Below are 15,559 nucleotides of genomic sequence, written 5' to 3'. Positions count from 1 at the left end.
CCTCCCTGCCTCCCCGGAAACCTGTGTCTGTTCCAACACTATCTTATTTAGATACTTACATGGGCATCTCTTTATGTATTCTATCATACTACTCCATCTAACCCTACTATGGCAAAACAATCTAAGGATGGAGCCGATGCCCATGCGCACTAGCACCCAAGGGAGGAGTCATCGGTCTCGTGACTACAAAGACATCTCCAAGAGAAAAACAAGTGCAATCATCCGAGCCCAACACCAGATGGCGATCTATTCATAAATGTACCACTCTGCAGCCCTCTATGCCAAGAACAGATGCATACTGGTAAGTAGCATATTCCTTTGTCTTTTGAAATTTCATGCCCAGAAAAAAGCTTGGATTACCATATCTGAGGTACAAGAAGTTGTTCAAAGACTTATTTTCAAACGTGCGATGTATAAACTGAATAATAAACAAAGTTATAAGAAAAAATGGAGTACTATGATCAATTAAGCAATAGATTATTTGAAAATTAGCACTGACTATCAATTTGAAGCTGTGCACCTGTGAAAGGATCGTAAATACGTTCCTATTGTTCTAGGATATTTCTATGTACGCGTTAACCCGGGCAGAACACGCACTCGGGCTACACGCGCAGCAGTGGCTAAAACGATGACGTTTGACGAACAATATGAATTACAAAGGTGTGCACAGGAACTCTCTTGTTTGAACAACATTCATCTAGAACCAGCAAAGAAAATAAGGCAAACTAGTTTGGTGTTTCTACAGCATTCAATGAACCACTGTAACATTTCTGGCTCCTCGTTTTCTAGCAGTGCCTGCTGACAACCTGCTATCTACCAGTTTCTCTGGTTCACATGCAGATTGGCTCTGTGCTCTTACTTCAGAACTACGTATTTTACTGCTGATTAAATGGCATACAAGTCACAACAGGGCAGTTCACAAAACTATTGGCTTCTGCCTACGATTTAAGTAAATGTTTGACTTTATTGCATTTTACAAACAATTCTAGTATTCGTACGAGTCTGCAGCAGTTTCTGATTCTCAATAGTACTTGCATGTGTAAATATTGAGGTATGCATAAATGCACGAGAATGACATAAGTGTGCACTTTTAGTATGCTGAATTTAAACACTAAGAGGCTTTTGCAAACGGCAACTTTGTGTTTGCTTCTACAAAACCTATTCCCCATGTAAAAAACGGCCATTGATCAATTTTTGATTGTTCCCCCAATCCATTTTCACATTGAAAATAGATTCCCATCTGCATGTTACAGCAGTACATTTGCAAACATTTCTGTGGGGGATACTATCTGCAAAAGACTTTTGCACACCCACACACCTGTGAGGTTATGGATGTTAACTAACTTTTGCTATTGAAACCCACACACCTGTGAGGTTATGGATGTTAACTAACTTTTGCTATTGAAAAACACTCTGGAATGCACACTATCCTACCCGTAAGCAGATTAAAAGCAATATACATTTGAGTAAATTATTTGCAAGTGCAAAATCCAACCTTTTCTTATGGAGAAATCGGGGATTAGGTTTGCCATTGTTAGTGATGGCTAGGTTCATATAGATGTACTAATATCTTGGTGGATCCGGCCTGACATATCTTGGACAATATTTTCACCAAGTGTGAGCCAGACTGTAGAAAACCATTCTTTTGTTACTCCATTTATATGTTTATCTACTTAAAGTTACTAGATTGTATTGTATAGCTGAAGTGTCAGAATTAAGCTTGACTGATCTTGCCATTAACACAAGCACACTTCTCAGGAAAAAACAATTATTCATATGCACATATCTTGCTTTGTTTCAGCTCTTTGGAGGCAAATGTTATGTAGTTCAAGTCAGGGCGCTTCCTGTCCTAGCACTATGTTGCTGGGCTTACTTCAGATGCATAAAATAAATGCTAAATGTTACATGTAGGGTTCTAATGCTGGTGCTTAAAATAACAAAGTTGAAGTTTGTACTATAGAAAGTTTGGATATATGCTCTGTATTATGATTATTATAAGAAGATGGGATATATTGTAACAGATTATAGAGAAGGGTTTGAGAAATGTTGTCAATCAAAATTCAGTGATGTTCCATTTGATTTGCTAGTGAACTAGTGTGTTGGTTCTTTGCAGATTGGTGTTGTTTGATATATTCGTGAATATACTTGCACAGAATCTTGCAGAGCCTGCTTATGATGCTGATGTGGCACAACTGGAATACAAACTTGTTGCTGGAGAACACGGATTAGTTGTTAAAGTAAAGGGATTTGACCATAAACTACCTGTAAGTACCTATAATTACTTGGAAGTTATCATCGTATATTCTTGTCCTTATCCAGCTTTAACATAGACATCTGAAAGAGACACATTAGTGACAGATTCCTTACCTTAGAATATCCCCAGGCTTTAGATTGAATTCGGAAAGTTTTTTCGTTTTTTTGCGTGTCGGAAGGTGACGTCGTGCAGCTCCACGTCCGTTGTAATATGGGGCGAGATGATGTCAGAGAGACTACTTGGGCGTGCCCTATGCGCGCCAACATCAGTTATTTCTTTTTCAGCGCCAGCAGGAAACGAAATCTGGTTGGAGAACGTACCCTAGTCACTTTTTGACTACGTTTTTTGAGACTTTTGTCTCCACTTTTTGAGTCTTGGACTCCTGGTGCCACGTAGGGATGCCTGGTTTTAAATCCTGCGGGGCCTGTCGCTGTACGATGTCGGTGGCCGACCCCCATGGTGTTTTTCTCTACTGCCTGGAGCGTGACCATGACCCCCGGTAATGTTCCGACTGTCTGGCCATAGCTCCGAAGGCTTTGTGGGAGCGGTCCCGTAAGCTGGTGGAGGCCATGCAGTCGTCTCCGCGCCATTCGAGGTCCAGGGGGTCGATCGAGGGACTGACCTCGGAGCCATCTTCACACTCTGAATCGGGTAAGAGACGTCATAAGAAGTCGAAGAAGCGCTGACGCTCTCTGACGTCCCCTCCTCGGTCTCTGGACGCAGACGAGGGGGCCAGGGGTACCTCCCCCACTGCTCCGTTGGAGCCTGTGGGTCCTGCGGCCTACCCACCTTATCCGGGTCCGTTGGCGACTCCAGCCCAGGTGCAAGATTTTCTTGCTGTCATGGACCATCTTTTCAGGCCATGGGCTCCCACCGGCACGCCTTCGGGCCTCGCTGTTCCAGCTGAGGGCCCTCCTTGTCAGCGCCTCCACTACCAGCGGCTCTGGCCCCGGCGCCCAAGTTCCTCCACCGGCAGCTCTGTCGCTGCAAGGTCCTCCGCCGGTGGCTCCGACACCACCCGTGGCTCCAATCTCGGTGCCGCAATGGGTTCCGTTCGTTCCACCTCTTCCCTTGCCCTGTTTTCCAGACAATTTTGCTCCAGGTTGGGACCCTAATTGGGACATGGAGCCGTACCGGCGCCGTTGGAACATTTATATTTTTCTGTCCCTCCCCCACCGCTGCAACCTATGCCAGGGGCAGTGGAGGAGGGTGTCAACTGGGAGGGGTCTGAGGACCCTCTTGCACGGCAGTGCGAGTCAGAACAGGAATGGGCCGAAGAGTCAGAGGATGCAGGTGGCCTTGACCTCTCCTCTGAGCCTGGTTTTCTTTCTCCTCCTGCTGTGACCTTGGAGGAGGGTGCCACATACACTGTGGTGCTTCATAGAGCAGTTGAGGCCCTTGACCTGGACCTGCCTACAGTAACTCTCAAAACTAACCTCCTCACTGAAGTCCGTCAGCCGGTGGCAAGCTCTATGGAGCCTCTGCTACTTTCAATGAGGTGTTAACTGATGTGTTGATGGGCACCTGGTCTAGACCAGCCACGGGGGATCACTTTGCGCTTCTCCAACATGAAGTCGTGGCCCTCTTGGCCATGGAGGCCATCAAGCCCGTTCCTGGGCCAGAAGTAGGATGTGGTTGTTATTCCCACTACTTTCTGGTCCCCAAGAAGGAGTAAGGGGCCTGCACCCCATCTTGGACCTCAGGAATGTCAATCGCTTCCTCCGTAAGGAGAAGTTCAAGATGTTGACTCTGGCTCAGGTCTTGGCTGCCCTCAACCCTGGAGACTGGATGGTAGCGTTGGACTTGCAGGACCCATATTTTCACATCCCTGTCCTGCCGGCCCACCGGCGTTACCTGCGATTCACGGTAGGCTAAGAGCTCTTTCAGTTTGCTGTGCTCCCCTTCATCCTTACCAGCGCCCTTCGGGTGTTCAGGAAAGTTCCACTCTTCCCCTATCTCGACGACTGGTTGTTGAAGGCGGGTTCGCCCCAGGCAGTCGTCTCCCACCTCCAGACAACGGCCCACCTGCTGCATTTGCTGGGGTTCTCTACTTCAAAGTGCCGAAGTCGCAACTGAGCCCCTCTCAGAAGCTCACCTTCATCAACGTGGTTTGTGGTTTATCCTCCCGAGCAGCGAGTCCGGGATATTCGGGCTATGATTCCTATCTTTCAGCCTCTATCCCGGGTTTGTCAGGATGACCCTCCGGCTCCTGGGCCTGATGGCCTCCTGCATCCTGCTAGTGCAACATGCCAGATGGCATATGCGGGCTCTGCAGTGGGATCTGAAGTTCCAGTGGGCACAGCATCAGGGCAACCTGTCTGATCATGTCCAGATTTCAGAGGGCACTGCACAACAATTGCTGTGGTGGCTGATGAATCGCGATTGGGTCAATGGCGGATCCCTCTCCCTTCCCCAACCAGAGCACACAGTGGTGACGGATGCGTCCCTCCTGGGATGGGGCGGCCACTTGGGAGAGGCGGAGATCAGAGGCCTCTGGTCTCAGGTGGAGTCCCTGTTCCATATCAAAATTTTGGAGCTTCGGGCGATCCAACTTGCACTGAAGGCATTCCTTCCCTCTGTCCGGGAAAGTGTAGAGCAGGTGTTCACGGACAACACCACCACCATGTGGTATTGCAACAAACAGGGCGGGGTGGGGTCGTGGACCCTATGTCATGAGGCTCTGCGCCTCTGAACATGGCTGGAACATCAAGGCATTACCTTGCTGGCTCAACACCTGGCAGGTTCTCTGAACGCCAGGGCGGACAAACTCTGCCGCCGGTGCCTGATGGATCACGAATGGTGTCTGAACTCGGGCATGGCACAAGGTCTCTTCCTGCAGTGGGGAGAGCCTTGGTTAGATCTATTCGCCACCGAAGAGCACACGCAATGTCATCAGTTCTGCGCAATGGAATTTCCAAGGTGGCACTCGCTCGGCGACGCTTTTCGTCGCGAGTGGAGCTGCGGTCTGTTGTTCACCTTTCTGTCTATACCACTTTTGCCTAGTGCTGAAGAAGGTTCGGCCGAAGTCATCCTTGTGGCTCTGGATTGGGCATGAAGATACTGGTATTCCGAGCTACTCAGCATGGCGATCGATCCCACAATCCGACTGCCTCTTCAGGAGGACCTTCTGTCACAGCAGCAGGGGACGGTCCTCCACCCGAACCTGTCCAGCCTCCAACTCCATGCGTGGAGATTGAGCGGCGACAGTTGACAGCTTTCGATCTTCCTCCCAAAGTCTGTGATGTAATTGTGGCAGCCAGGAGTCCCTCCACTAAGACGGTATAGGCCTGCAGGTGGAACAAGTTTGTGGCATGGTGCACAGCGACGGATGTGGATACCCTTTATGCCCCTCTTTCCGAGGTCCTTCTGTTCCTTCTTTCTTTGGCCCAGCAGGGCTCTGCTCTGGGCACTATCAAAGGTTATCTTTTGGTCATCTCCACCGTTCTATGGCTTCCAGATCAGCCTTCTCTTTTTAAATCCCCAGTTGTTAATCGTTTCCTCAAAGGCATTACACCCACTTTTCCTCCTCTGCCTTTCATAAGGCCTCAATGGGACTTACATCTTGTCTCGACCTATCTGATGTGCTCTTCCTTTGAGCCCCTTCATAATTGTCCCTTGCGTCTTTTCACTCTCAAGACTGCTTTCCTGGTAGCTATCACCTCTGCCAGAAGAGTGAGTGAGCGCCAGGCTCTTTCTTCTAAACCTCCTTTTCTTTCTGTTCATCCGGACTCCTCTGCCTTTCATAAGGCCTCAATGGGACTTACATCTTGTCTCGACCTATCTGATGTGCTCTTCCTTTGAGCCCCTTCATAATTGTCCCTTGTGTCTTTTCACTCTCAAGACTGCTTTCCTGGTAGCTATCACCTCTGCCAGAAGAGTGAGTGAGTGCCAGGCTCTTTCTTCTAAACCTCCTTTTCTTTCTGTTCATCCGGACAAGGTGGTTTTAAGTACTTGTCCTTGACTATACCTTTCAATGAGTGACTAACCAATATAAAATCGATCCTAGACTGATGCCGATATTTGTAGTTATCAAACGAAAATCCCGATTGTTGGCCTGATCTTAACCTCCAACTGTCAGAATAAGCATATTGCCTCATAGCTTCATGTAAAAAGACCCGGGTTTTAGAGGGGACCAAAGCTCTGCTGTTAGGTGATTTATCTAGGAATGGATCCAAGACAATATTGAAGTCCCCTGCTAGGATAGTTGGTACTGGAAAGTCTAATAGATGAGAAAATATAGTTTTAAGAGAAGAAGGGTCATCTTGGGTAGGACCATGGTACCCGACAATGGTAGTCTGCGCCCTCAAAATGTTAACATTTACAATGACCCATCTGCCACCTGGGTCAACCAATTGTGATAGGAGCCGGGCCTTTGCTGTTTTCCTAAAAAATGGATTGCGACCCCCCCTAATATTCACAGTCTGAGTTGTACTAACTATGAAATCAATCCACCTATTCTTCCAGGCAACAGAGCTCATCTCTGGCTCAAATAAATGGGTCTCCTGGAGGACAATAACCTGCGCACTAGAATCTCGCAAATATTGTAAAATCTCATGTCTTCTAGGTCTAGTACGCAGGCCATTGAAGTTCCAGGAGAGAATCTGTAGTCTAGTCATAACCGAAGTAGCCTCCACTCCATTGTACTGAGTTTTGGCTTAGAATCCACATCAGCCTATTCAGTCCAAACAAATTAGAATCATAAGCCATTCTGAAAAAAAGAAGATTGCTATGAGGAGAATGAGGAATTTATTTAAAAAAAAATCCTTGCAACACCCACCCCTGTTCCCCTGCCCTTGCCTACCCAACCCCCCACCCTGGGGAACCCTTGCCCCATTTGTCCAGAGAATTGCACCCCATGGACTCCCTGTAGGAAGGTGGATATCGACTATGGTTGCCCCAACTTTTTGCCTGGTGTTTTGCTGGTTTTTCGACTTAGTTGACCTGGGACCCTGCTATTCAGGACCCCGGGCCCACTGCTCTCTCTGTAAAATGGATACCATGTACTCTAGGTACATATCTAATTGGATACTGAGTCGCCTTATCAGTCCCTGTACAGCATACCTTAGGTATCCAGGGCATAGGTGTACCCAGGGCCTACCAGGGGCTACAGCATGTATTATGCCACCCCTGGCTGGCCATCCAAATCTGACACAACTGGCTGCACGACAGCTGGGGCAAGGTGGTGTAATCACCCTTTGCTTTAGATATAGCATTCCTATATCTAACCCTAAAATGGACACATGTATTCCTATCAGTCACTCCTATGGCAGGCCTTAACAATCCTGAAGGCAGAGTGCTTGGAATTATGTGAGATGGTGCTCTGGCATGAGCTGAGCCCGTTTGCAGCTTGCGGAACCAAGTCCTAATAGCTGTTCCATGATAACGCGTACCGTATACTCTTAAGTGCATTATAATCCTCGCGGTTATTTGCCAACTTTGGTATCGCTTTATCAAAACATGTCGAGTAAGGTGTCATACGAATTGGAATACTAACCCCTCGCCAATTCTGGCGACGGGGTTAGGATTTCCACCCTTCTAGAGGGACACGACATGTATGTAACTGAGAACCCCGGTTAAAGCTAACTCGAGCCTCAGCATCACAAAATGGATGCTGCCACCACAGACACAAGTCTGACCTCCTGCTGCTGGGAGTCCTTCCAGCGAGGAGAGCTTGGACAAAGGGTTTCCTGTCAGGGTCAGTGCTAGCCCCATCCCTGACAGGGTTTTGTGTATCCCAGGTAGGAGCAGGCCCCCTTCCCAAATTAGATAATTCTGAATCTTGACTACTTTCCACGAAAGGAACTCTTGACTTTTTCTGAAGACTCTCCCTTGTGGCTAAGGAGTAGCCACCCTGCACCCGCAGGCACCATCTAAGCATCGCGGTTTGCTGTAAGTCCATCCTCCGGATCAAGACTGCCCAGCTCGACGAGACCCGGATTCCCTGGCATCTCTGACCTCTACCTGATTCATCAGCCCAGCTGAGATTCGTGGGTGTGACGAGACCTGAGGGACCGGCCATCTTCAAAACTGCACGACGCTTAACCAGCACGACCGCTGAGGGATCCTCGAGTGAGTGCTTTGGGGTTTGAGAAGCCCTAACCCTGAGCAGCTCCAGCACCGAAGTCCAGCCCCCCAGCATCCACGAGATCTGCGTGGGGCCCTTCTGCTCTCTGCTGCTCACCGCGTTGTCCGGTCACTTGCCTGCTGGCTAGTGGCCCTCCTGACGACGTACCACGACGATTTCACCGCTAGTCTGGTTGCTCCAGACTGGCCCTAGCTCCCTTCCAAAAGAGGAACACCCCGGACCCTCCTGGTCCACTCCAGACGCCATTTTGACTCCACCGCGTGGGCTTGACTTTGCCAAGGTTTGTTGCCCCAATCCTGGGTCCAGCATCGCCGACAGCAGACACCTTCGTGGGACAGCTCGCACCTTCAGCCTGGTCGCCGACAACTCCTCCTGGCCCGTGTGACTGCAGAGTCCAGCGTCGCCCTCTCACCTGGTCGAGGTGACTTCATCCGGTGCCATCCTGGTGCCCACACAATCACTGGCTAGTGATTAAGAACTGAGTCCCCTCTGCTTTCAGGTCGTCTCCATCACCGATCCAGGCTTGGATCACACTGAACGTCTTCACTGGTCGCCTGCCAGCAACTTCTTCTTTCAGGCTCCATAGACTACAACGAGGATTCCCGACGTCTTTTGAACCCTATGCAGCCGCAGCCCCTGGGCTAGGTAACCTCGCATTTCGGTGCTCCAACGTAGGTTCACTATTTAAGTGTCCAGATCCTTTTTCGTTTTCAGTCTATCTAGTCGGATACGTCCGAAAACAGTAACTTTACAAATACTAGCCTCCATAGACTTTGTCCCGTATCCCGCGTGAGAGTGCACACTCTGCACCTGATCTCCCTAGGCCTCCTGCTCCTAACCTTAGGGTTCAGTAGTGTAGTCCTAGCGATCCTGAAGCCTCTGGATCTTGTTACTTACCTGCTAGTATTTCGCATTCCACTTTTAGTGTATATGGTTTTTCGTGCCCCTCGGGCATTTGTGTAAATTGTGCGACTTAAAGTATTTTTGTAAGAGTTTTGTTGTGTGCTTAGCTCCCTGACTCATAAAGAGATCAGGGTAGACTATTTATAAATAAATATCCTTTTATTTTCATAACAACTTGTGTGGTGTCCTTTCACTTGGTGTTCAAGGGGTATATGTGATGGTCTAACAGCTGGCTTAACACACCCTCTAGAGTTTAGCCTAAAGACTGCTCTTGTCCATGCTACTAGGATAGCTGGTCTATAAGGTTGACTTACAACCAATCATCAAGAAGGGTCGTTGGTAACACAGTGATCACTAGAATAGTGAGCACTATATATCAGACCAACTTCTCACACTCCCGCTAACCCACACTCCCAAAAGTGAAAGCAAAAAAGAATATAGGAACTATGAAAAAGAATGCTTTCGTTCAATTTGAAAGTCAGAAATAACAGGATACCAATTTCATAAGCACTATTTATCCTCCGGCTGTAAGAGACAGTGTATGAGGGAAAAAAGAAAAGAAAAAGAACTGTTTAAGGTAATAACCCTTAATAGCTACGAATCAGAACCCTTGACTGGATAGAGAGATACCTTCACTCAGGGCATCAACAGAATTTTAGAGTTCCACTAGAATCTACCCCAACGAACCTTCATCTTTGTCCAAGTCTAACAGCTCGTCGGCCGCCTGTATAGTTCTGACATTATACATTTTATTCTTATGCATGATTTTAGGACAGCCGGAAACTTAAGTTGTGCGACAGCTCCTAGTTTCCTAAAATCCTCCAGCCCCCTGCCCAACTCACACTGCCTGTCCAAGGTTGCCCTGGACAAGTCTAACCTATATTTAAATGGGAAGCCTTCGGCACTCAGGGTCTTCTGTTTTCAGAGATTGATTAAGGATTTGTTCTTACAAAGAGTAAGTATGAACATTTACCAGAATCTTGGGTTTGGATCTCTGTGGATTCCTCCTAAAGGGGTCCCAGTGTATTCTTTGGATATCCATTCCCAGGTGGTCCTCTGATTGCTCCAATTCCAGAGACTCCTTTAAGAGACCAATTACGAACAGCTTGATATCAGCCCCCTCACTCCCCTCAGGAACATTAAGAATACGGAGATTATTTTGCTGTGCATTATTTTCTAATAATTCTAGTCTTTCCGAGAGGGTTAGCTCTTCTTTTTTAAGAGAAGTAATGTCTAATTTTGCTTTCCCAAGATGGACTGAGAGGTCGACCACCGTGTCTTCCAAGGTCGCAGTTCTAGTATTCAGCACACCGATTTTACTCTCATGCGACTCACAGTAACTTCAAATCTCGGTTTGATTAGCTGTAGAAACTTCAAATCCCCTTTTAATATCCAAGGAAAGTGCTGTTAGCATGACCTCCAAGGAGGCCACTGAGGGACTTGCACCACCCTGGGAGTTCCCATTTCCTGGAGTTACGACTAGGCCCTCTGTTTCTCCCTGTGATAGAGCTGTCAACCCTATTTGCTGATCTAACACAGGAACCACCTCGACTGTATGTCTCACTTCACCTGAGGTGGTGACTAAAACCTCTCTATTAGGGAGCAAAGTATCAACAGCTTGTGAGGGCCCTGACAGCTCCTCCATATCCAGGGCTCCAGGGGAGGGGGAAACCTTTATACACCCAGACACTGTTTTATGGGAAGCCCCCTCTTTCGCCAAGTCTAAGACTTGCGGCAGTACCTTAAAGTATGACCTTAATGTAGGCGTTACTTTTATACTAGAGATCGGGGGCATTTATAGATTTGCGTGCTTTTGCGAGTTTCGCCTTTACCTCTCCACACAAGAAAGTAGAGGTATTGCCCTCCCTACTGAGTCTGGAAGGGGGCCCCTGAATCTTCAATAAATTACTAGCCTCAGGTGAGCGTTGAGCCACCCCACTTATTGCCACCGTTGCCCCCTGAGGGGTCTGAGCTCTCCCCCCACGCTTCCTGTCCTTCTTTGGACCCCTAGAAACTGGAGAAGCTGGTCTCACCTGAACCTGGGTCGCCTTGCACGACTGCCCATCGCCTGCAACTTCCTCCACGCTGCTGCCGCAAGCACCCTCTGAGCCGACCCCAGGGCGACCAGTACTGCCGCTGCCTCGAACACCCCAGGGGAGGAGGCTGTGGACCCTGCGACCTCTCCGGAGCTCCAGAGCTGCCGATTCCCACCGCGACGCGAGAGGGAAAGAGCGGAAACTTTCATGCACATAAACGCCAGGAAAACTCAGGTTAGTGGAGCAACAAAAAAAAAACGCAAACAAGTTAAAAATTCTATGGATAGGTTCAGAAACCGTCTTAGATCATAGCTGACAGGCATAAATCTGAAGTCCATGTAATAGCATTCAGCATTTTGACATTTCAATATAAAGCAGGGAGCATAGGATTGGAGCGGGAGCCCGGGTGCAGCGCCTGCTCAGCTGGCTGCCGCCATTTTCCCCATGGGATCGATTTTATATTGGTTAGTCACTCATTGAAAGGTATAGTTAAGAACATCTCGTATCTCCCCTCTCCTTTATCTGGAGAGATCTTGCATCAGGATCAGAGGAGCTTTGTTAGGGGTCGACAGCTTTCAGACCTAACGTACGGCTTGATCAGTGCTATTGATTATTGCATCTACTCAATCTTTCCCATTGGCAGTACTGACTATTGATGTTACCAAGGCCTTCGACAGGGTAAAATTGGTTATACCTGTCGGGGGTCCTGGGTAAGTTCAAGATCGGGGAAAAGTTTCGCCGAGCTGTTGGGTTGATATATCAGAATCCTTCCGCAAGTCTTCTGGTGAACGGTACTGTTTCTGACCCCATAAAGATTACAAGGGGTACTCGTCAGGGCTGCCCTCTCTCCCCTCTCCTATTCGACTCGTATATCGAGCCCTTTGCCCAACGGTTGCGGAATGATTTTAACATCAAGCCATTTAGGTAAGAGGAGTGGGAGAGGAAGGTAGCCCTGTATGCAGACGACATTCTGTTTTTTTCTTCTGATCTGCATACAGCTCTTCCCTCGGTTGTCAATTTAGCCCAGGAATTCAGGGCGGTTTCCGGGTTTGAAATAAATGCCGCCAAAACAGATATTATGGCTTGGAATATGGGTGAGATTCAGCAAGGGCTGCAGCTTAGCTCTAAAATGAGATATCTTGGACTCCTCATCCTTCAGAATGTTACCAAGATTGTTGAAACCAATTTCTCAGATGTGGCGAGGGAGTGCCGAAAACCTATGCAAGTATGGGCTCTACTACCCCTGTCTATTTTGGGAAGAGTGAATTTAGTAAAAATGTAAATTTTGGCTAAAATTACGTTTCTTTTCAATACCATTCCCCTTTACTTTCAGAACACCTCTTTAGTTAAGCTGCAGAGTGACATTAATTCATTTATTTGGGCCGATCACTCGCCTAGGATCGCCTGGAAAAACTAAGGCGGCAGAGGGAAAAGGAAGGCCTAGCTGCTCCAGATCTTCAGATGTACGCCTGGGCTTTCCAACTCTCTCATTCTCGCATGCTATTGAAAATGCCTACTAACACTGGGCCGGCGACATGTTCTTGGCTATGCTTAGAGGTGCTAGGTTACCAGAGGAGGGATTTTTTTTTAAATTTGGCGATTCTAAATTTTACAAAAAAATCAAGTTAAAGGCTTTACAGGGTTTAGCTAAAACATGGGCTAAGTTGAGATGCTCAGTAGCGCTAGGTTATTTTTCTAGCATGGCCTCTTTGTGGAATACGCCGGGAGGCCCGGGATGGCTTAAAGATAGGTTTGTCCTACCCCTGAGAGAAGCTGTGGACCCTTCTCTGGAGGCCTCTGGTCAGAGTTCGGGGCCTCTCTCTCGCCCGGCGTCGCCGGAGGTATTGTTGCCAGTGCCCCCCTTGGAATTTGTGGTGCCTACTCAGGAGCTCCCAGATCCTGCAGGCTCTTCGCCTCCTTAGGAGCCCCATCAGGATCTTCTTTCTTCCATGGGGCTCCCTTACGTGGGGCATTGGTCGCACCCTCAGTGTCTTGGGAGGGTCAGCTTACAACCCACCCCCACTGATGAGCTGTTGTCCCCTCCACGGAGGGCTACTGAGGCTGGTGCAGTTTTTTGGCGAGTGGTCTCATTAGTCACCCGCATTTTAAACATGCAACTCATCTGCCCCTTTACCTATGGACCCCTTGCTTGAGGTCCTTCACCGTGGGTCCGGAAATGTGGAGCTGCTTCTGCCCTTTGAGGCTTCACTATATGATGACCTTTTGGGTTCCTGTGTCCGGCCTGCTTCAGGTGACCCGGTGGCTTGTTCAGTTTTGCACCGCCACCACCCAGCTCCACATGATCCGGTTTGTCTTTTTGTGCACCCTGATGCGCATGGATTTGTGTTGCAGACTGCCTTTCCTTCTCTGCCTCCACTAACACTTCCTCCCTCTCGGGAGTCCCGATGGCTTGAGTCGTGGGGTAGGAACATCTTTGCATCCACTAGTGCGGCCTTACGGTCCTTAAATACAGTGTGTGTTTTGGTTCGGGCTACCTCTGCCCTGCGGGACTGCAGAGTCTTTGCTTTCTGCTGCCTCTGAAGGAGCTCTTGTCGGCCTCCTTCACCTCCTTAGGGATGGTCGCGACCTTGCCGAATTCACAATCGCTCCGCTTTAGATACAGCTGATTCTTTGGGCCGAGCTATGGCGGGCTCTGTTGCCTTAAGGCGTCACACTTAGTTGCGAGACCGTGTCTTCCCTGAAAATATCCGGGAGCGACTGGTTGACTTGCCCTTTGATGGGGTTTTGCTGTTTGATGCTCACGCCGAGTCGGCGGTCACCAGATCCTTGCAGGCTTTCGTCATCTCACTTAGGTCTTCTTAGACTATTCTCCGTGGTGGTACTTTTTCATTTTGCATCCTTAGATGCGCTCTGTGTTTAACATGGGCAGTAAACCTTACGTCTTCTTTTTTTCTGTGGTCAAGGAGGTTTACCCTTTTACTGGCATCCCTTAGATGCGTTTTGCTTTCAGCTGCCTGTTAGCCTGCTATGGCTGTGCTCCAAAGGTTGCTGTGTCTGGTCCTCTGACTGTGGTATTGAGCCGGTGGCTCAGCTCGGTAATGTTATACAGGTCGGAACTCGTGTTCACGGGTTTAGTTTCTTACTGCGCTCTTTTGGCTTAGCTTGTTGCCCTAGGAGGTTCTCCCCATTGTTTGGGGTATGCATACTCCATGTGGGATACTTGTATGCTATCATATAGCTTTGCTTATCTTACCTGGGCCCGGAGACTCTGTGGACTCCATGCGTCGCTTGGTGGTCCGTTTTACGGTGCTCTATGTTTTTACCCTGGTGCCATCTGCTTACGCCATGGTCATCCACCTACTCAGGAGGTTTCATGGTCTCCTCTTCGAAGACGCTCCTACCTGCCCTTACAGTACGAGGTATGATCCGGTTTGGACATGCTCATGCTCCTGACTAGTTCTGTCTCTACATAATTATATGTTTATGCATTTCTGTATATGTGCCGGTTGCCCTGGTATTCCTCTTCCTATGTTTCCACCTCTTTCGAGGTTGCGAGGTCTGGACCAATATCTCCATGTGTGGGGGAGCTTTTCTGAGTTGTTGCAAGTTGCCATGGGTTCCTCCTTGCTTCCGCTTACTGAGGTGATTTCCCAATTTGACATATGATCCCTCTGTTGTGTTCAACCTTTTATGTGTCTTTTCTGGAGTATATGCTCCTTTGTTGTGTTCAACGCTGTACTTGTCTATTCTGGAGTGTTGGTCTCGGATTCTGAGACTCTTCCCACCATTCGTTAACTTGGTGTTTTGGCCACTTTTTTTGGATATGCCGTTTTTCCAAATGATCACCTACTATTGTTAAAACTATGCCTGCGAGATAGCTCTTCTGATGGCAGTGGTCGCTGGCTACTGCCTACAAGTCTATATTGTGGGATGCTTCTCACTTTGGTTTCATACTGCCCGGTCGGGCACTCTTATGCTTCTTGTGAGAGCCACTTTAAGGTCTCAATGGCCATTTTCCTGTTGCATATTTCTTCCTGCTTCAGCAGGTTTAGAATTTATGCTAATTGACCCTACTTACCCCTTTTAGGATTGGGTGTGCACATGGTGTGTTTCTTGTCCCGCCGGCTAATCCCAATGCAGGTTCTAGCTCTTGCCTTTGAGCTCTTGTTGCCGGATCGGATTCTTGGCGCTTTCTGTTCTGTCGCAGACCCACCTCTCCATTGGGGGTATGGCGTGGTATCTATTCTAAGTTAAAGATTTTGCGGCTAGATGTCTCTATCAGATGTACGATTTACTTACTTTCGGTAACAATGTATCTGG

At 48.3% G+C, this 15,559-nt stretch overlaps 1 protein-coding gene across 4 annotated transcripts in view; it reads left to right on the top strand.

The window, feature by feature from the left end:
• NRDC (nardilysin convertase) overlaps positions 1-15,559 on the top strand; it is a 2,107,381-nt gene that overhangs the window by 1,171,120 nt on the left and 920,702 nt on the right. For all 4 annotated transcript variants that reach the window (XM_086952436.1, XM_086952435.1, XM_086952433.1 and 1 more), the window contains one exon: positions 2,114-2,264. In XM_086952436.1, coding sequence (XP_086808562.1) covers positions 2,114-2,264 — 151 coding nt within the window. The remainder of the gene's footprint in view (positions 1-2,113; positions 2,265-15,559) is intronic.

This window comes from Lissotriton vulgaris, chromosome 1_1 (genome assembly GCF_964263255.1).
Source record: "Lissotriton vulgaris chromosome 1_1, aLisVul1.2, whole genome shotgun sequence".
Taxonomy (NCBI): Eukaryota; Metazoa; Chordata; class Amphibia; order Caudata; family Salamandridae; genus Lissotriton; species Lissotriton vulgaris.
This window is presented reverse-complemented; position numbering and strand designations above follow the sequence as displayed.